This window comes from Motacilla alba, chromosome 1A (genome assembly GCF_015832195.1).
Source record: "Motacilla alba alba isolate MOTALB_02 chromosome 1A, Motacilla_alba_V1.0_pri, whole genome shotgun sequence".
In the NCBI taxonomy this organism is placed as follows: Eukaryota; Metazoa; Chordata; class Aves; order Passeriformes; family Motacillidae; genus Motacilla; species Motacilla alba.
Window position 1 is genome coordinate 40,588,670 of NC_052031.1, and position 21,399 is coordinate 40,610,068.

General features: G+C 32.5%; 1 protein-coding gene across 1 annotated transcript in view; it reads left to right on the plus strand.

Moving 5' to 3' along the window:
- LRRIQ1 (leucine rich repeats and IQ motif containing 1) overlaps positions 1-21,399 on the plus strand; it is a 101,766-nt gene that overhangs the window by 79,059 nt on the left and 1,308 nt on the right. The window contains exons 24-26 of the mRNA XM_038155412.1: positions 4,038-4,161; positions 5,696-5,756; positions 10,586-10,706. Of these exons, the coding sequence (XP_038011340.1) occupies positions 4,038-4,161; positions 5,696-5,756; positions 10,586-10,706 (306 nt within the window). The remainder of the gene's footprint in view (positions 1-4,037; positions 4,162-5,695; positions 5,757-10,585; positions 10,707-21,399) is intronic.

Genomic DNA, 21,399 nt, shown 5'->3' on the forward strand with positions numbered 1-21,399 from the left:
CCTTTTGTCTTCCCATCATCAACAAACAGATTTGGAAAAATATTACTGTGTTGAATCAGGTTCTTTAGTATCCTTTTGCGTATGAATCGATGAATGTTGTAGTGTGCGGGTGGAATAGCTGTCATTCTCAACAGCCAGGATTGGTGTTTTCCAGGCACAGAACTTGAGTTCACCCTGAATGCAGACATTGTGTAACCATCCTCCTTTCTTTTGTGTGCTGGCTTGTTATCAACACTTGTCTTACCGCAGGGGAACATGGGTTTCAAGTACCGCTTGTCCTGGTGAGATTTGAATCTCCAGCTTCCACATGCCAAACTATTTCCTTGGCTGTGTTTCAGTCCTCTTAACAGTGACAGCTACAGCTGAGGACACAAGATCTATATATCTTGGAGGAAAGAAAGAAAACTGACTCCATGCAAAATTTAGGGCGCTTCACCTGAAGTAGTTCATAGATTCTTTGCCCTTCTCCTTTAGTTCACTTAACGGATTACCCGGAGATAGTCTGATTTAAAGTACATAATTGCATCCATTTTTCAAACGGAATGTTGAGTTGTCCTGTCTCACAGCACAGTCAGCAAATAGATTTGACTGATGAAGGATGGCATTTTTCTGGATACCAAAGTTCAGGTTCTTACAGGTTTGCATGTGGATTTGGTGACCCAGAAAAGAATTTGTTACTTTCCTGTAATATGCAGTTCCAAAGATCTTTCAGATGCCAGGGCTTTTCTAAGTTCTCCCTATTTAGATGCTCAAATTTTGTAGGAAATTGCCAGTAGGTGGCCCTGACTGCTGCATTGTATCTGGCCTAAGTGCACAGTATCTGTGTGGATGATTATTTGGCAACACCTAAAAATCATTACTGTATTAATGCCAAGTGTAAGACAATTCCAATCTTAAATTATTAACATGTGTGTCATGTGAAAAAAAAAAAAGGTCAAAAATATTGAAGTCTTAGAGTGATAATCTAATGAGGGTGATACTTTAAATACTTCTGAAATTAATTTGGGCTTTGATGCCTTCTTTGATGTATTTCTATTTTCTTTGATAGTCTTAGAGTTGTCCACATTTAACAATTAAAGATTATGGGTCTGATCCATTTCAAAGATGCAGAAAGCTTACAGCTCTTTGGAACTTCTATGAGTGTTAATGCATCTACAAAATCAGGTCCAGGTTTTTAAAAAACACATAACCCTGATTTAAGAAAGCTACCAAGCAAATGCATGTTAATGATACTGGTACACTAGATTCTTGAACACATGATGTTCATAAGTGGAATAGAAAAGTGACAATGCAGTGTTTTAATTCTTAACATAGATTTCTCTTTTTTTTTTTTGTAAGAATTAAAAAGCCAGATACTACTATTAAAAAGCAAGGATATGAGTATGTGCCAAATAAGAAAATAGAATACAGTTTTCTGCAAGATCATAAACAAATTATTGAAGATCATCTGCCCATTTGAGAAAAAAAGCCACTATTAACACTAATACAAGCAAGAATATTCTAATAGCGTATATAATTTTAAGGAAGAAAACTCTTGTTTGTACTTTTACCTTGATGACATTTTTGTTTCAGTTATGTTTCAATAATCAACATGAAAAAATAAAAATAAAAGTTTATTAAATAAAAACTGTTGTGTTACAAATGTAATTAAATCAAAAAATGAAACTGCAAGGAAACTAAGGAAAATTATTAAAAATAATTTTGGAAAATAAATTACCAAGTTAGAAGTATTTAAGTTTTTGTAAGCTTTATTACAGCTTATTGTATGTTCACCTTCTTTCAACCATTGCTGACACACAGATTCAGACATGAATTTCTAATACTGGTTTATCCCCTATGTTGATTTCCCTTTTAATAGAGAAAAAGATAAAAACAATTTAGTGAATGCATAAATAATATAAATCAGTGTAGTTGCAAGACATATTTATCCTTAGAAGGATAGGAACACTGGGCCAACTTTTCTGTAAATACAGAAATAGATAAGAAAAAAATTAAATATGTTTTCTTGGGAGATTATTCCTCATTGGAGAACAAATGTGGAAGGTTTAATCTCCAGATGAGGTGCTCTCAGGAGGTCACTCACAATGTGTCTTACTCTTGTTATAAATCAGCATCTGTCTTCAAATGAAGAGCTATGAGGATACCAGTGGACTTGGAACCTATAAATTTTCAAAATGGAAAGGTTAGATGACTGTATTCCTGAACCAGGAGGGCAGTATAGTAAATTTAGAAAAAAATAAATAGTTCCCACTTTAATAAAGGAAGCTGATGAACAGTGTAATTATCAGTCTTTTAATATTTGGCACTGATTAAGTAATTCATTGCTTGACATTCTTAGTCAGCCCTCACACCTTCATTTCCATAGATACAGTGACTGTCTATCCAAGATTTTAATTTTCTATCTTTCTCAGGTGGTAAATGGGAGTTCTTTACATCAACTAAGGATATATTCCTCTGCCTAAGTTCTAGTCTGTGAGTGACTAGCAAGACATATATAACTTTATAATCTGGACCAGGACCTTGCCTTGAATACATTCAGCCTAAGGAATGAGATGCCCTATACTAAGACAAATAAACGAAAACCGTTTGTATTTCAGACTATGAAATAAGCAGCTTTGATACTTTAACTTAGAGCTAAAATTTGAAAGCAATGAGCTCACAGCAAAGCTAGGTAAAATGCCAGTGAGGAACTATATTTTGCAGTTAATACAAAGTAAATTATAAGTTTTAAAAATACTGCATGTACTGTACCAAACCCCTTAAAAGGTGAATTGGCGAATTTCCTATAACTTCAGTTTATAATGTCAAAACATGAATGAAAACTATGGCACTTCTGATGTCTCTGTCCCTACACCCACCGTCCCTTTGGAGTTACTGAAAGTTAAATCATCCATAGTGAGCAAATGGACTTGGTGTTAAGTGGTCTTTGCTGGTCCAAGTGTTCCTGCAGTTTGCTAAACACCTTCTAGTAGCTGCCATATTGACTATTGACCTATGAGTGAGGAAAGAAGAATCTTTGGAAGAAAAACCTAAGGAATAATTAGCAACTGGGATGATAACTCCATGTTATTTGAAATTATATCAAGAGAAAAAAACCCAAATATTTGTACCAAATTAAAACATAAAAAAGTTTTCAAATGTCTCATAAATGCCCTGAGTTGAAGGTGCTGAAAAGATTTAACCCATAAAGTTTATGTATGAGGATAGAAAATAAAAAATTATTCTAATCCATGAATGTTGCCATGCACCAATGATGGCTCCTTTGTGCGCTCTTCCAATTCTGGCAGCCTCTTCCTGATGCTCCTTACCATGTCTGTTACTCATCAGAATGGTCCAAAAACTGAGGGATCTCCAGAACTGAACGTTTTTGTTTTTTCCCTGTAATGTCACTATTTTATTCTCTATCTTTAGATGTCTTTTGTGATCCAAAAGTAAGTAATAATTTCTGAAAAATAATATCATAGATGCAATTGCTTTGGAATCCAAATCAGAAATTGCCATTAAAATGTCTTAAACGTCTTAATAGATCACATCAGTAAAAGACAGATAAGAGTAATAAGATTGCCATGTGTCGACTCTTGCATATAATGGTGATTTGTTTTTTTAACCTTATAGATTGCTAAGTAGAATTTTAAGTATAAATGATTGCATATTTTTAATTATAGAAATAGCCCAATAAGCAATATTCATGGCAGCTGTGACTGCTTATACATAAGCAATTTACGTATAATATATACTTCTATATGAATTTCATAACAAAGGATAGATTTATTTCCCAAAAAAATAAATTTATTCAGAACGCTGATATTACATCCCAAAAGAGAAAACAAACCATAAAATTAAAACCATAAAATTAAAACTAATATAAAAGTATTTCTTAAATGTATCTGAAGAGATTTTAAATAGTTGGACTCTGCATGAAAATGAAGTAATTGCCTTTTTTCTTTTCCAAGAAGCCATAGGTTATCTAGGAAATCTTAAAGAAAATGTATTTTGAAATAATGGTGAAAGTCAGAAGTATCTCTCTTCCTCCCCAGGTAAAAAAATTTCTCAGCTGGATGCTACTTTAGATGAGAAATTACAGAGAAAAGACTTCACATACCAATGGCTTCATGAACAGCTTTTGGATTATGAAGCAGCCAGTTCCAGAAATACAAAGTGGTGAGGTCATCGCCTTTAAATTAGATTTTTTTTCTTTTAAATTTGTCTTGTAAAGTGAAACCTAAGTTAATGGTTCTAAAACAAACATGACTTTGCAGCTAGCAGACAGTGCACCGTATTTCCGGGTCCCAAATATGGCACCCTTTAGAACTGGCTTAGTAGTCATCGTATAGACACTTCTTCCACATTGAAATTGAAATTATAAAATGTTCAGAATCTTATAATAAATAACTACTTAGATTTACTTTAGCAATGCAGTGGGTTTTAGACTGAAAAAAGTGTAGAAAAAAGTGCTTATTCATCATATATTTTATAATGCTATTGGTATATATTATGGTTTTATGTAATTAAATCAACTGTAACATTAGCTACATTGTTAGATTTGATTAAGGAAGTAAAAAATACTTTTTTTTTAACTAAAAAGTGTGTATTTATATTTTGTCTTCATAAACCCAGCATTTACATCTTTATACTACACTGTACTAAAATGTTGTAAACATGTTCCTTCTATGTTCAGTTTTGATTATTAAACAGGTAAAATGTCAATACAATTAAGGGAAAGGTTCACATTGCCTTAACTAACATGAAGACATAGTAAGTGTATTTTGGTCATAAATTCAATATAAGGTATTAGTTATCTTAATGAAGTCATTAGTAGATACTGCCAAGCATCTCTAAGAAAACCAAACAAAGTGTCAGTAGGCAAGCAATGGGTTTAGTATATTAATTTTATAATTATTTTCAATAAAAATGTATTTATAAATAAATGGGCTGCAAATTGTTCTGTCTTGTGCAGAAGAATATGCCACATATTCTGGTTGTATCAGTGATTGTAGAAACTACATGAAATACATGTTCATTAGGAAATATTTGCAGAAATATTTATCTTTTAGTTGTGATCCATAATACAGAAATACTGAAAGTGTTTGTTTAAGATCATTTCCATTACTTTTAAATTGAATGAAAACACTGGAATACAACAGGTAATAATGTTTGAAAGTAAGAAGACACAGAAATTTATAACACAATTTTCTTAAATATTATTGTGCTACCTCTGTAGGTGTATGCTATGCTCTAGTATTTGTACTGACTATTTAAGGATCATGATATCATTTTTTCAATATGCCGAAAGTCCAACTGATGTCCATTCAAACTTCTTTGGTAGACAATTTAAAACAGCTTATATATTTATTCAGCTGAAAACAATTTTATTCCTACAAAAAGTAATATGAAAACTGGCTTTTCTATAATTTATGTCAACACATACAAAAAGTCATGCTGGTTAGAATAGTTTAACTTAATACTCTACCATTTGAATAAACAATTGTTAATTATTTTTAAATCAAATACAAAAATATTAATAGCAATTGCTCTAATACTTTGTCAGTTAATATTAATTTCCCTGATACATCTTATTTATGGAATTATTTAAAATAATTAAGCAGGCTTATTTTCTGAAAAGGTTCTGTGCAGGTATTTTAGTGAGCCCATTACAGTGGGAGTTATTGAAATTTCTATTCTACATTTTTCCCAGCTGTCATTTTTTGCCTGAGTTAGATCCTGCGGTATGTGACAACAGACAAGTACAACTTGTGGTAAGAACTGGTTTCTTTGTGGGATTTTGCAGAATTCAGGTATTTCCAATCCATACCTGGTGTAAAAACAGGTGAATTTTTTTATTAATATAATTCAGTAGTATTATCTCTGTTTGTCAATCAAGTCATCCCCCGATGGAGATCAGAAGAAAATATTTTAGCACAAAACCCCATGTAGGTGCTTTGGGTTCTAGCTTCGTGATCTGACACTGGTTTGATTTTTTTAAGACATCAAATGCTACTGTGTGTTTTTTAAAGCTTCTAAATCTGCATTTTCAAAAAAAAGTTGAAAAAAAAAATTAAATATGTTTCAGTACCAAATACATTATTTACTGAAAATGTGTATTCTTGTAAATTAAACAACTTTAAATATTCTCAAATTCTGTATATGACATGCCTAAATCACTCTAATATGCTTTCAATTTCATTTATTGAAATACAGTAAGTTGGAATTGTATATTAATATGTTGACATTGTTGAAAACATTCCATGAAGTCAGACTTATTCCTACAATTTCTTCTTTTATATTTTTTAGATCTTAAAATACCCTTTGCTCTTTTCATGATTCACTCTTCTTGCAGCATTTTAAAAAATTGGATTTTCTGAAACAGGTAGTCATTTAAGTTGGCAGGAGGGGAACTATCAGCAATTTAACAATTTGAAGATTTACAAAATTGAAAGACTGTGTCAGACATACCCAAAAGTTCCTTTAATAGCAAGCAGTTGTGATGCCTCCAGGCCAATGTATACTCACTGTCCAATGTATACTCACTCTGTTTCTATATATACAGACTTCACATCTTAATGTCATATTGGCAATATTTTTATTGATAAAACTTTGTGCAGGGTAAAAAATGGGGCAAAATTTTAGAAGCTAGGCAGAATTAGTATTTCATACACATATACATGATGTAAAATATTGCATAAAAAGTATTTCCCAGTTAGATTATGTGTCATATGCCTCATTTTGTTCTCTGAGCAATCTTTCCCCTGTCTAGCCTCTTCCTTCTTTAGCTTCACAGCCTATTCAATTTGCATGTTTTGGAAATGATTCCATAAACTCTCATAAAATTCACCTTTGAAAAAAATTATTTTAAGGCTTACGTGTTACTATTACTGTTTTCTTTAAGACAGATTTTGTCAAATATTTTTCTCTGGCAAATGTATCCAATTCTTTGGTTCTTCTAAACTTAAAGGGCTGAAATCATGAACCAACCGACTGTTGTAGGGTTTGATAGGTGGAGTCTAAAGCAGTAATTTGAGCAAATCATAATTTAATAATGTTATCTAAATTACATATTATGTAATTATTGGTAAGCATATGTGCACATAGGTAGATTGCATGTTATTTACACTAAGCAGTTCTGTCCACAAAACACTGCTGCAATCCCACAATAGTATTATGTGGTGTGCCCACATAACTGGCAAAGTTATGGAATTGTCACAGCCTGTGCCACATAATAACATAGCTGTTCCACATGAATGAAATACAGAGAAAAATGCAATAGAGGGTTCAAAAAATAGAAAATAGAATAAAATGTATCTCTAATGCAGAAAGCAGTATTATACTGGCAGTGAAATAATGATGTGGTTTGTACACACAGATGGCTGGAGAATTTCGGTTTTAAAATTTATATGAGTTCTCTCTTAAAGGTTGAAACGTGAACATGCTCCTACTGCTTTGGCACTGTAGCTTACTTAGAAGTTATGAAATCATGAAAAAAATCAACAGCTGCAATCATTATCAAAAAAAAAAATCGTGTAAACTGAAAGAAAGTGGAAAATATATATTAAAAGCAAAGAGAGAGAGAGGAAACATTAGAAGAGGAAAGCATTCCTGGGCATTTCCAGTTTATTCCTATGCCATATGATCAATCATGAAGTTTTCTGATGTGCTAGACAATCACTGCTTTTTATGTGTTCCATAAGCCTGCTTTCTAGAAGTTTCATATAGTTTTCCAAATGATATTTGTGGACATGCTAATAATTTAAGATTTTCTTTTTCATGGATACAAAATTGCATTTCAGTGGTTGCATGTAAACAATAAAGACTTCTCACTGGGGATTATTGCCTTGTAGTAACCTGCAGTAAATCTAAGACCTTAATATGTTAATCTTGATAATTTTGATAGTTTCTCATTAGTAATACCATTGAAGTGCGTAGGAAGGCATGCTGACTTACAGTTTAAATTATTTTAAATTAATATGATTTTGTGGAATAACCAGTAGGATAGACTTCCTGATTCTTCTTCTAGGAAATTTTAATTACCTACAGGATTAACCCCTTCACTATTGATCAGTATCTCCAATCATTTATATGTAACTTGAATTCAAAAGCACCTTTTATCTCTGAAGGTGATGGAACATCTTGATAATTTTACCTAGAAATAGACAAATATACAGATGCAAAGCTGTGTTCAGGGCAAAGGGTCATCCTGATTGATATTAATTCTCAATTAAATAATAAGAAAGGCTTGTGTTAGTAAAAAAAAAAAATTGCAGAAAATCTGTAGAGTTAACTATGGTGATTACTACAGATGGAAGTCTTAATACTACAGTCTGCAAAAAACTGCCAGTATCTTAAATTTCTTCCAAATTCTGGTTCTAAATCATAAATGAAAATTAGCTCTAAAGCTAATTAAAATCTTCCCTTCAGAGCTTCAGTCAGCTTCTTTAAAAAGCCAAAATTAAGTTTGCCCAGTGATTAATACAACCTTGACTATCAGTCTGTCTGTAATTGGGTGAAAACACTTACCTTTATTTGAAATAAAATAACAAATACTTTACATCAGAGATCAAGATAGCCCTAGTAGAATCTATCATATAATCCTGAATATTGTTATCTACAAGATGATGAAGCCTTAGTTTCTGTGCTGGTAGAGATTGGATAATAATACCACGGAAAGGCTAGCTGTCTAAAATTTGTGGCCTCATGGCCACAAATCTTTGGGAATTGGGACATTAAAAATACTTTTGTTGTGTGTTTTAACAGTTTAGATAGGAATAAGAATGATCACTTCCATTGGTTTGAATCTCTTTGAGCATCACAATCATTGCATTATTTCTACTAATGAAAGACTAAAAGCTTTCAGTTTAAAGATTTTGAACATAGGAAGCTCTCAGAAGCTTAAAGCAACTGTAAATATTAAGGTCAATAAAATAGAAACAATTGGCAGGATAAAACTTTTTTTCAAAGTTTATTGGCAGTGCTTTGGAAGACAAAATAAAATATTGATGTTAACAGCAATAATAAAGACTAGCTGTGCAAAGTAAAACTTTAAATTCCTCGTCATTAAAGATATGAAAGGTAAGCATCAGAAAACAAGGGATAAACTTTCTGTGTGGACACAAAGAAATGCAATCACTAAGGAAGCGTGTAAAATCTCTGTATCTTTGGAGATTTTGGTTTGAAAATGCATGAACTTTTTAATGAATTTTACATTAAACAGTGACTGAGTAAAGACAAGGAAATGAAACAGGTCTCCATTTCATCTGAGTTCTCTAAGTTAGACTGGACTACAAAGCCTGTCTGCATTGGTGCAGTGCTGCTTTTGGTACAGTGAGGTAGTTTGAACAGGAAGTCTGGAAATCGTCTCCTCCAGAATGGCCTGCAACTTCATAGTAACAGCACTTTCCTGAGAAAAAGGGAGCTGTGGGCTTTATGCCCCTGAGGTAGGAGTTGAAACCCAGTCTCTTGATACCTGGTTGAGCAGTCTTGCTTCTACAGTGTTAGGCAAAAGTTCCGTGACATTATCACTAGCAGAGTCTTTTCCTTTCCTGTAGTTTGTTTTAGAGTTTGTTTTTAAAAAAGAAATACCCAGTTAGACACCTAGTTCTGAAGGACACCTAGCTCTTCAGCCCAGAGAGAGGAAAGACTGAATCTGCTTTTCTGGACTTCACTTCTGAAGGTCCAAAGTCTAGAGAAGTAAATCCTTATGTTCAGTACTTCCAGCTGACTGACTCAGGAATGCTGGGAATTTTGTAGACTGCTCATCAGCAGTGTCTGATTTTTCCCCATCATTGTTACTGGCCCTCAGTATCTTGTTATTGTTAGAGGCTGCTTTTGTCGCTGAATAGCTTTTCGTTTCACTCTTCAATAAATGTGAAGTTGTTTCTGCAAAAATAACAGTCTGCAATTTGCAGTGGGAGATATCTTCCAGGTTGGTTTTTAAACTTTGCCCTACATGTTCCCAAAACAGCAATACTAAAATGAAACACGATTTTCATTTTTCTTTTGTCGTATTTGCGTGCAGGTAACATGCCTCATGTCAAAACATACCGCCACTGGATGTCAGAAGTTTATAATTAATATAATACTCTTGCCTAAAGTATAATTAAAATGCTGTCTGATGGTTATGGTTAATTAGCAAAAACCTTAAAGATTAAATTACTCACTGGGCCCATGACTGATTGAAGTGATACGTGTCCTGGATAAAGCATAAATATTGCAGGAAATAATCCAATATGACATCTCTGACATTCAACTATAACTTAAATTATAGACTGGTCAGTAAATGATCTTAAGCTGTTTAAGGTTTCATCAGCCCTCTGTGAGATTGATTTTCTTCAAAATTACTGTACTAAAATGTTTTCTTTTGTTGTTGCATTGACTCAGATCACAAACCACAATTTTAAGATCGGCTCTTATTTACAAAAATGCTTTGACATAGTGCATTTGTTCAGCCTAGGCAACAAAAAAGGATTGTGGTATCATTTTGAAGAAGGTTGTTTGACAGACCCTGTTTGTTTATTTGGAGTAATGTGAGCTACATTCAGAAAATGTTATATTTTGTTTCATGATTGTGTACATTCTCTCCCACTGCTTCCAGGCAAGCCCTGTAAGCAGAGAAGACATGGATTTAGACCTTGTTTCCATGGCCAGTGGAAGTGCTTTGACTGAGAACAGAGAAAAAAATAAGCCACCACACAGACACTCAGCAAGATCCTCAAGTAAGTAATGGTTCTTTTCAATATCAGTATTAAAGATCACTTTAAAATGCTAGGTAGAACTGAGCATGCTTGGAATCCTTAAAAACACATGCTGCTTATATTTCTGTTTCTTTTTTATCTAAAGTCTTTTCATACATTTACTACACTTAAGTTTAAAAACTGTAATGTCAATAGACTTTCCTCTTGTGATTTTAATGGAAGTTAAAATGTGGTGTATTGTGGGTCTTCTCATGGCTGAGTCCTGAGAAGATTTTCTTTTCCTTTAAGTATGAAAGAGACTTGTTTTTAATCTTCCTCTTATTTTATTTCTAAAAGAGCTTTGAAAAATGCATGTTTTGTTACCTGAGCACCAGAACACATATCACAAATCAGGGCACAGATTTCTGTCATGTTGATTACTAGTCATGCTGTAGTTTATGATCCCACTGAACTTATTAAAGCTCAGTATTAGAGGATCCTTTTAAAGCCTTATATTTTTACCACTCTAATACCATAGAAGGTTACAAAAGAATCTATGTATAGAAAAAAAAGTAATTCTTGAATGTAATAAAATTATAGACTTTTAAGTTTCATGTCTTATTTTGTGTAATATAACTGAAGAAATGATAATATATTTCTGGTAATATGACATACTCTGTTTTTCTATTTGTTTACAATATTTTTTTCAAATAAATAAAAACATAAACCCCCCAAAAGCACATTATGGAAATTTTATCCTGTATTAAATAACTTTGGTGAAATTATCAAAATTCCTAAAACGTTTTAAGTAGTGACATGTCCTGAAATGTTGTCAAAATAGTAATATTTAATATAATTTATATGTATAAACTGCTGGATTTACTTTTTTATTATGTTTTCATATATGCTGAATTTCTACTTTCAATAAACAAATTTAAAATTTAAGAAAAACATGTAAAAATACTTGAAATCTCTATTTTTCTGACATACTTTGTAAAGGCTTTTGAGTGAAGATTTATTTACATAACTTCACCACAAGCAAAAAAATATAGTGACTCAATATGTTTGTGCTTATTCATTTGTTTTACATTCCTAAAATTAGATGACATAAAATTTATCATCATAGTGTAAGTTAATTGTACCAATGGAAAAAGAGCATAATTTTGTCTTTTTGCCTACCATCTTAGAAAAGAACAAATTGTGTCCTTAGTTTTCTTGTTTTTCTCCGTTGGCTAGTGATGAAACCACACCATTTAAATTAGATGAGATTCCTAACTGCTAAGATCCTGAATTTAGGTGAGGTTACTCTAAACTACTGATGTCAGTGACAAAATTATCATTGTATTCATGTGTCCAGAACAGAATGTGTCCGTTATCTTGAATAATTGAGTTAAATAGTATACACTGCATTCATATTAAAGTGTAACTGTTATTTAGACTGTAACCTATATTGTAACTCCATCCAAAAATAATTAATATGAACTCTTTCAACATGTAGAACTTGCCTGTGTGGATCTTGGGAACAGGTTTTTCTTTGGAAAATAAAAAAGTGCCATTGCATTATACCTTCAAGAAGGAGAGATTAGGAAAGGAGCAGGAAAGAGCAACCAACTGGCAGAGTCATAAATGTGAGGTAGCAGTGTGGAGAGAGAGATTACAATGTCTGCTAATATAGGTATACTTTCAAAAAATATATCTACTACGCCATACCTACATATTCGTTCTTATTTCAGTAGTCCAGGAATTAAGGAAAAAAAAGCCCAGGTCTTATGTCTTTTTAAATATGTTTCTGCATATGTGTCTTTATAAATATTAGCACCATGGATTTAAGAAATTAAGCCGTGATGATGCCTTCAATTGTGTCACTTATGATATATAAAACCAAACATTACTGTCACCTTTTTACATTTCATATGCAGTATAGAAACATGTTTATTACATTATTTCTCTTTGACAAAGAATGTTGCTTTTCAATGATCAGAATAAATCATAGCCCCATGATATCTTTAATCTAAAAACATTATAAATTTGCCTTTGCTGAGACTGTATTTGTTTTAGAATGCTTTCTTGTTCTATAGTCTCTCTTGGTTCTGCCATCTGAAGTATTAAATGAAGATGCCTAGGAACTGTTTCAGTGATTTAGTAGGTGTGTTCCTTTGAGTTAACCTGAAGTTGTATTAGATAATTATAAAGATGCTGTGACCTTAGAGGTGCTGTCATTTCAAGAAATTCTTAAATCAAGTTCTTGTACTGTTTTTTCAGAAGATCTCAACCTCAGTGATTTGACAAGCTTTATTAATAAAATGTTACTTTTTGAAAATGAGTTCACTTTCCAACACCCATAGTTGTGGCTGTTCCTCAGACTTCAATTATTGTTAGGAATCAAGAGCTGTTATTTGGGAGTATCATACATGTTCTTTATATATAACTTGTAATTTAGAAATTGTAGATTACACAATTCAATTGTGTAATTGAATAAATTGTTGAGATCTTACAGACTGAAAAGTAAAGTCTAGAAATACAAAATAACGAATTCTTAAATATATTTACTAAAAAATCCTGCTCAAATTCATGTGATACTGAAATAAAATACCTTTTATATATATAGGGAAATGTATGAATTATCATGTCTTTGTTAAGACAAAATATACTTTACTCAAAATTTATTATCTTTTAATTCACAGGGGATTTTAGAAAGGCTAAGTCAAGATTTAAAGAAATATTTTGTGAACTTCCCAACTTTTATGTTCTTTCTATGGATCTTTTTTTTCCGAAGGCAGGTTCTTTGAATTCTGAATTAAGCTATTTTAAGTTTTTTAAAAGCCAAATATCCTATTTGTTCTGAAAAATTTGGATGGGATAGATTATCCTAAACTAATTTAATTCTGTTCCTTGACAAAGCTAAATTAATTAAGTAATAAAAGGAATGCTTTTAACATAGTATATCTCAGTTTAAGGAAAGCATTTGTTTACTTAAAAGTATTTGATTTGCTTCCCTGTTAGATGTTCAAAGGGAAAACTAACTGTTCATTAAATTGACCAAATGTTAAAAAAAATGTATAACCTAAAGAAAAAGTAGCCGTTGTTCAGCAGGAGTAAATAGTTATCTGTCTAATTTAGGACTTTGCTTCTGTTAATGGCCAGTTTGTTGTGATCTAGAAACATACTTATATTATGTCCAGAAGGAATATTATATTCCTTCATAGTTATTGCTTTATGTTCCTTAGTAACTTTTTTTTTTCTTTTCTATTTCTTGAGGTTATTTTTGGGGTGGGGCTGGTTGGGGGGCAGGGGGTCTGACCATACTTTATAATTTTTATTAACTCTATAAACATTTGTGTAAATTTCCTGTTGTATTTTTTTTGTTTTAATACTTTCTTGAACACTTGTGCTGCAGTCATCATTACATTGCAAGATGGGCATAGAAATATTTTGCAAGAGTTAGAGGATAAGTATTTTCTGTACCTAGCTAGAAAGTATGGGGTTTTTGCATATCCTGATATCCAGTTTGTGAGTAGGCTATGATCAACTGCCTTCTATCATCCCAATCTGTTTCTGACCAACCAGTGTTGCACATATAGATGAGTCTCCTACATATTTTACATTGTATGTCATCATAATTTTGTGTGGGTTTTTTCTCTGCAAATTTAAACTTCATTTTCATTATATTTGCCTTTGGAACTGCAATCTCCTGACCAAAATTTGAAAGTGAAATGCAATGGGACCTGTGCTTCTAACTTTTTTTTGAAATACTGCCCAGAATTTTTAATTCTCTTCCCTGAATTTGAGCTTTTCAGGAAGCCTCTGATATCAGTAAAACTGCTTTCCAGGAAAACAAATTAAATAAATTAAAACCTGAACCTTGTCATTTCTCTATTACCCTTAATTCAAAAAATGGACCTGTGTATGTCTCCACTAAAAAATATTTATCAGTTTTAGTTCTCCAATAAATTCACACTTTATATTCTGCTAGTCAGTGAAAATAAATTAATGTAGTTTAATTATGCCTTTCTTACAGTGAAAAGTCTTCCAACTCATAAAAAACACAGTAGCTTTTATTTCACTTCCTTTTTAAATCTCACTCAATTCTTTCTGCTCTTTCAGAACTCCCACCTTGATTTTTTTTTTGTCTCCCTTTCTTTCAGGAGAGATGTTAGAAACCTTTCAACTTTGTTATAAGCAGTGTATGGTACAACTTCACATTAAAAAATTCCTTCTTAGCATCACTATTGTCTAGATATTCTAGTTCAAGGACTGCTGTCTTTCATTTAGGATTTGTAAACTCTCTCTGTGTAATAAGCATCTCATTTTTAAGCTCTCTATGAATTTGCTCATATTTTACCAAGGGTTTTCTTGTGCATATTTATTTCATACATACGTATTTTTCTCTGTATTGGTTGACTATCAAACAACATATACGTAATCTTTTGGAACAGACTACAGAATGACATCTTAAAAGATGCTGCTTAATTGACTTTGAAGTTGCATACTAAAAAATTGCCTAAATGCAGATTTTAAAGGCATGTAGAATTTGCTTTCATTGAATTTAACAGCCTAGGGAGAAAAAATGATACAAGATCTCATGTAATTTCATCATCTGTGCTTCCAATTATGAAGATAATTCAAGAACAGATACACACAAGCATATTCTAAATTTTAAGTACTGAATTTTACCAGTCTCATATTCTTCTACTAGGGTTTGGGAGTTCTTCAGTGTGGATTTTTTTGAAGAGAAACTGGCTTAGTAAAAAAAAAAAAAATAATTTTGAGACATTGGCTTATAGTTCACTTAGATATCCACTTAGAATCATGGAACCATTAGATCAACAATAAGGATTTCTGTCCTATGATTAGAGTAAATAATAACAGTTTTATGTTTCCTTTGCTGTGGGATGTTTGTTGAGGAAATTCAAAAATATTTCTCAAGTCAGTTCACTGAAAGGCCCAGTAATTTATGTTTGGCTGCTTCACAAGACTGTTGCACTGGATGGTAAAGATGTGTCTATAAGATCTTCTTTCCCAAGGCACTCTTTCTTTCCTTGCTTTTTCCTTCTAATTTGCTGTTTTTTCCACAGCTGTGTTCCGTAATCCTTTATTTTACTATGAATGGTTCTTGTTTCTCTCCTCCAACTTATTGCAGCCTAAGCTTCCTCTCCCATCCACTCTTCTTTCTCACATATGCCATCAAGTCTTCTGTTTGTGTCTACAGATCCCGGTCTGATTACTTTTTTCCCCTCTCACTCTCTGTTTCTTTTGGAATCTAGATTATGCCTGACCTTATTCCTCAGATTCATCATCTTCTAGTTTAGACTTCCTCCAAATATGGCCTGGTTTGGTGTACTGTTTAGGCAGATCTTAAGTCCAGTCGTCCAGTCTCTTAATGTGCTTATTCTTGGTGTTCTTTCTCATTTTTACCAGTATTTTTACTTATTTTAATTGTGTTAATTCTGAGAGTTAAGAACCATCTAGTGCCCCGTAATCCATCATTTTTATTCTTACACCGCTCCCCTTTGCCAATGCACAGTTTTCTTCTCCACGTTTTTCTCCCTGCTCTGTGTCAGTCTCTTTGTCAAGTCATTCTAGTCTCTTGTACCACCTGTGCCACGGCATTATTTACCAAGTTCACTCTAGTTTCTCCCACCTTGATTCTGAGTCAATCTCATTTCTCTCTCGGATTTTAGCTGCAGTCCTTTGCCTCTTCTCTCAGTCTTCTTCCTGTAGGAGTTTTGATTCTTACCCTCTGCATGGTTCCTGTAGGTATTCTTCATCTGCCACAGACAGCATGAAACAAGCAGGTTTTTAAGTTCCCTGACTTAGCACCATTATCTTTAGGAATAGCCTTGCTTAGCTCCATGTAATATCATGGTAAAGTATGTTTCCATACTGACTGGTATTTTAGTGACTATGGCCCAAAAGGTCAATAATTCCTTCTCTGATCATGGAAAAACTTCAATTTATATATTCTTGAACCAAATTTGGACATATCCTAAAAGGACGACTCTGTTATTTGGTAGATTTCAGATCTGTCTGCAAAGGGCAGCAGAAAGATTTTACATATTTTCTTAGAAGTGACCAACCTTTTGGAAAAGTTCAGGCAGACATTCAATTTCATCCTAAATGTTCAAAATTGAGGAAATAGATAAGGAGCTGAAACACAAAATAAATATTGAGCTTTAATAAGCAGTGGTGCTGAAAGTCTTTTTTGTAGTTAGAAAAGAGTTGTATTTTACAGGAATGTATTTGGAGCACTGTGTTTATTATGTTTATTTTAATTGTGTGGAATGGTAATTAATAAATGTTTATAATATATTCTTGTACATTGTTATCTCTTTCAACTCCATGTGACTGAGTCACATTTTAGAGTTCAGATTATTCAAGTATATAAATGTCAGCATGATCTAGTTAGAAGAGCATCAATGTTTGATAAACAAAGAAATTTAAGTTCATTGTTTCTATAAAATTTTAGAACCAGTCTCTAGTCCTACCAGCATGAAGTCATGAAGATTTACAAACAAAATTCACCATTTACTTAAAAAAAATTAATTGTGAGTATATTCTTTCTTCAAATCCCCATACAAAAAGGAGATATCTTTACATATCATGCAGTGTTTCATATAAATTGATCTCCAGACTTTTCAATGCTATTTAAATATTATCTTGAAATTAAAAAATACAGTGTAAAATTGCAGCACAATAACTATTTTTATGCAAACAATGCAACTAAAAAAAAAAATCCAACTTCAAGATAGCTGTAAATAACATTATTAAAAAGTTAACCTTTCTGATATTGTAGCATTTACCTTTTTCACAGACCTGCTGAACCTACCTTCTTTCCAGAGCTTAAATTGATGTAAATGCTTTGCTGCTAGGGATTTGTTCTGGTCACTTTCATTAAAATGTTGAGGTTTTTTTCTCCATGCCTTCTTATGCTGTATTTGCTTTTAAGTAATACAATATGGTAAGGACTTTGGAATAAATTACATCTCCAGACATAGACTGTTAGGTGGATTGATAAATGTCCTATGACGTCTACTATGCATCATAAAATTTCTATCATAACCCTTTTAACAAAGCTTTTCTTCTTGGACACCAGGAATTTCATTCAAAGCATTTTACATATTGCATTACTTATCAAAACAGTGGATATGTAAACCTTGACATTTGTTAAAAGACCCAGGCTTTAACAAAAAAAAGACCAGAACAAATTGATAGCAGAAAACAGATTAAACAACCAAAAAGTGACTGCTTGGAAAAAGAAGCATGTGACATTATCCCAAGACAAGCTTTCAGCACATACTCAAAATAGTTTTTTGCTGTATGCAGGCATCTGAATGTCTCTCAGACTGTACTGGACCTTCATATATTAAGTTGTTACAAGTAAATGAATGTACAGTAAATAAGTGTTAAAGCTTGTTTTCCAAAGCCTGCTTTAGTGTAGCAGAAATTAAATTGCTTTTCTTGGGTAAAATTTGTTCCCACATCAGTCAGTATTAGAATAACTATGTACCCTGTTAAATTGTACTTAATATACTTGCCAGGTTCTATTTAATTCTAGTACAAGTAATGGTAATAATAATAATAGTTGTTGTCAAAAATATCAGTACTGTATATAGTAGATCCAATGTAATTGCTCTAATTTACTTTTAGTAAACATGTTAGTTTACATTTAATATATACATCTAATTCTATTTAGTAAAGATACTAAATATAGTATCTTGAGATGCTTTGAATCTTTCTGCTGTTGTATTTGGGCAAGGCCCACTACAAATACACTTAAGCAACATAACATGAACTACAAATATTGTGATTATGCTTACAATTATTCATAAAACACAAATGCACATGTGATACCAATGTGTGTATTTACACATATTAATGAAATATATGCCTCTTTATAGCAAAATATGACTATGTCATATATGTCACCTTTATTTTACCAATTAAGTAATTATGATAGCAGTAATGTGATTCACTCACATGCTAGTATTCTCTTAGTTAACTCACAGACAAAACCATTCATTTGCAGGATACATTGCAGTTTAGGGGAAAATGGAGATATTGCAAATCCAAGCATGCTGTAAAACTGGTCACATCATTAGTGATGCTGTGAGAGAAATATATAAGGTCCCTCAATAAAACCCCCAATCAATAAATATAAGAGAAAAAATGTAATAAGGATTCATTTTGATATGTTTTGTGGGTTTTCAGAAAGTTAGGTTTGTTTTCTGGTTTGTGATTTTTTTTTTTAACAAGACTGTTTTTAAGGACTATTTCTAGGTTCAGTCTATCAATTCAAAGTGCCACTGTCATCCCTTACCAGTCTCTCTTGTCTTCTCTCTTTCCCTTGAGCTTGACAAAATACTAACCATTTCCTAATGGAGGTGTCTTTATTGAATATTTCTGAAGAAAAAAAAAAAGCCCGTTTGTAAATCAGAATCAGAAAATCTTTTGTAAACACAGGTATTGACAACAAAGTTACTGAGTTTTTTTAGTCTATGTGCAATTTTTTTTTACTTCTTGCAAAATTCTACCTAGATACTCACTTTACACTTAAGTGCAAAGCTGTGCTTACTTGAGCACATGTGAAATACTCATACCTAGATTTCACTGGAATAGCAAAAGCCATGAAGTAAAAGTAAGCTTAGTAATTTGTGGGCATATGTATGATCAATCAGGTAAGTCCCATATTTGCAACGCATTCCATTCATTATTGGATTATCATTATTGGATTAGATATTAGGAAAACTTTTTTCACCGAAGAGGTGGTCAAGCATTAGAACAGGCTGCCCAGAGAAGTGGTGGAATCACCATCCCTGAAAATGTTCAAAAAACATGTGGATGTGATGCTTAGAGACATGGTTTAGTGGTGGACTTGGCAGTGATGGGGTTAATGGTCGGACTCCATGATCTTAGAGGTCCTTTCCAGCCTTCATGAATCTATGATTCTATTCTTATGTTTTCATTAATCTTTCTGTTTGGTCTTGCATTAAACTCTAGGAGAAAGAACTGCAGCCAAACCCTTTCTCATATTTGACCAATACCTTCATTATACCTTTGCTTTAGGATGCAGTTTTTCAATCATAAATAATATTTAGCCACTACCATTTACAATGATCACTAGTGAAACATCTGAGAAATCGCTGTGATCTGAATAGAAGTAAGCAAACTGCATCATGCTGGTGTGATTTATCTGTCCTTGACAACTCTTTTTCAGGGAATAGTCTTTTGGTACTCCATGCCAGCTCTGTCTTTCATCGCTCCACCACTGATAACTGGAACAGCAGCGTTGATAATAATACCCATCTCTTAGTAGATATCAAAAGTGCTTTATCAGAAGTGCAAACATGATTATGACCAATTCAAAGATGGGAAGATGGGCCATACAAAGGGAATGATTTACAGTGATTTACAGCAAACCCCTCTGTAGATATTTCATTCCAAATTAGTTGATCTTTCTCTACAATGGCTTTATTTTCTTTGGCTGAATAGTGCTGAGAACTGTGTAAAGGGTGGAAAGAAAGAATGCAGAGTTAGTCTGTGCTTCAAGTCAGTTTGTCTAGGTCACAATTGTATAATAAACTTTAAAGCAGATGCTACAAAGTCTAATGAGAGTAGATTAAAAAAAAAAAAAAACAACCCATGACTGTCAGACTTTGGGACAGCCTCTGATGTGTTAAACTTGCATACAGCAGGTCTTTGGGATTTTTTTAATGGAACAATAATACATATCTCATGTAAGGACAATATATTCCTTCCAATCCATTTTATATACTTACAAGTGGGGAGGCAAAACCCTACATATATAGATTACTGAAATCCATCATGAAAATACTATTTAGCAGTCCACATATGTTCATAAAGAAGTGAGGTTGTTAGTCCAGAAATAATTCAGATCAGGCAATTAGGATTAGGTTGACTGCTGTCTTCCTATATTGACTCTATCACTACTAGACTAGTTTTCAAGTTCATTATTCAGAGGCTCTTTCTAGCATCTCTTTTTATTCTGTTTTAAAAATAATGTAATAAAACATTTTTTTGTCAAAATATAGAAAAAAAATGGTATGTCTTGTTTACCAGTATTGTGGATACCATGTTGAAGATGAGTGCACAGAAAAAGTATAAGTTAGCGCCAGTTTTGTTTTCCACTTTAGAGGTGCAATAGCTATTTCCTTTCTGTTTTTATTTTAACAAAAATTTTCAGTCTTAATTATTTTAGTTGTTTAATAATATTTTCAATTTCATTAAATATTACATGAAATTAAAGGCATAGGATTTTAAAAAATCATTACCATGTTAGATTTATTTTGAAGTTTCATTAATTAACCACTTAATTTACTAATTTGAAGGTTTCAGTCTTCAGTGAGTATGCTATGGTTCCCAGGCAAAATAATTAATGGAAAGTTTACTGCTTGATTAAATATTTTCTTTGCTCTTTAACAAAAGCCTTTTTGTGCTATAGAGATCTGCTACCATTTGAGGTGCTAAATAAAATAATCCAAAGGGAAGGAAGCTGGGAATGCTGTAAAGGCAAAACATCAGAATTTTAAATCTTTAGGAGATACAGCTAGAGTAAATTATATATTTTAAGGAAAAAAAACCCAATTGATTACATCTGTAGAGCCATAAGAAGATGAATGGAGATAATATTAAAAATACTTGAAAGCTCACGGTTGCCAAAAGAGAGACCTGTTTATTAGGATACATTTGCAATAATTTAAGAATTTATAAGAAAGGG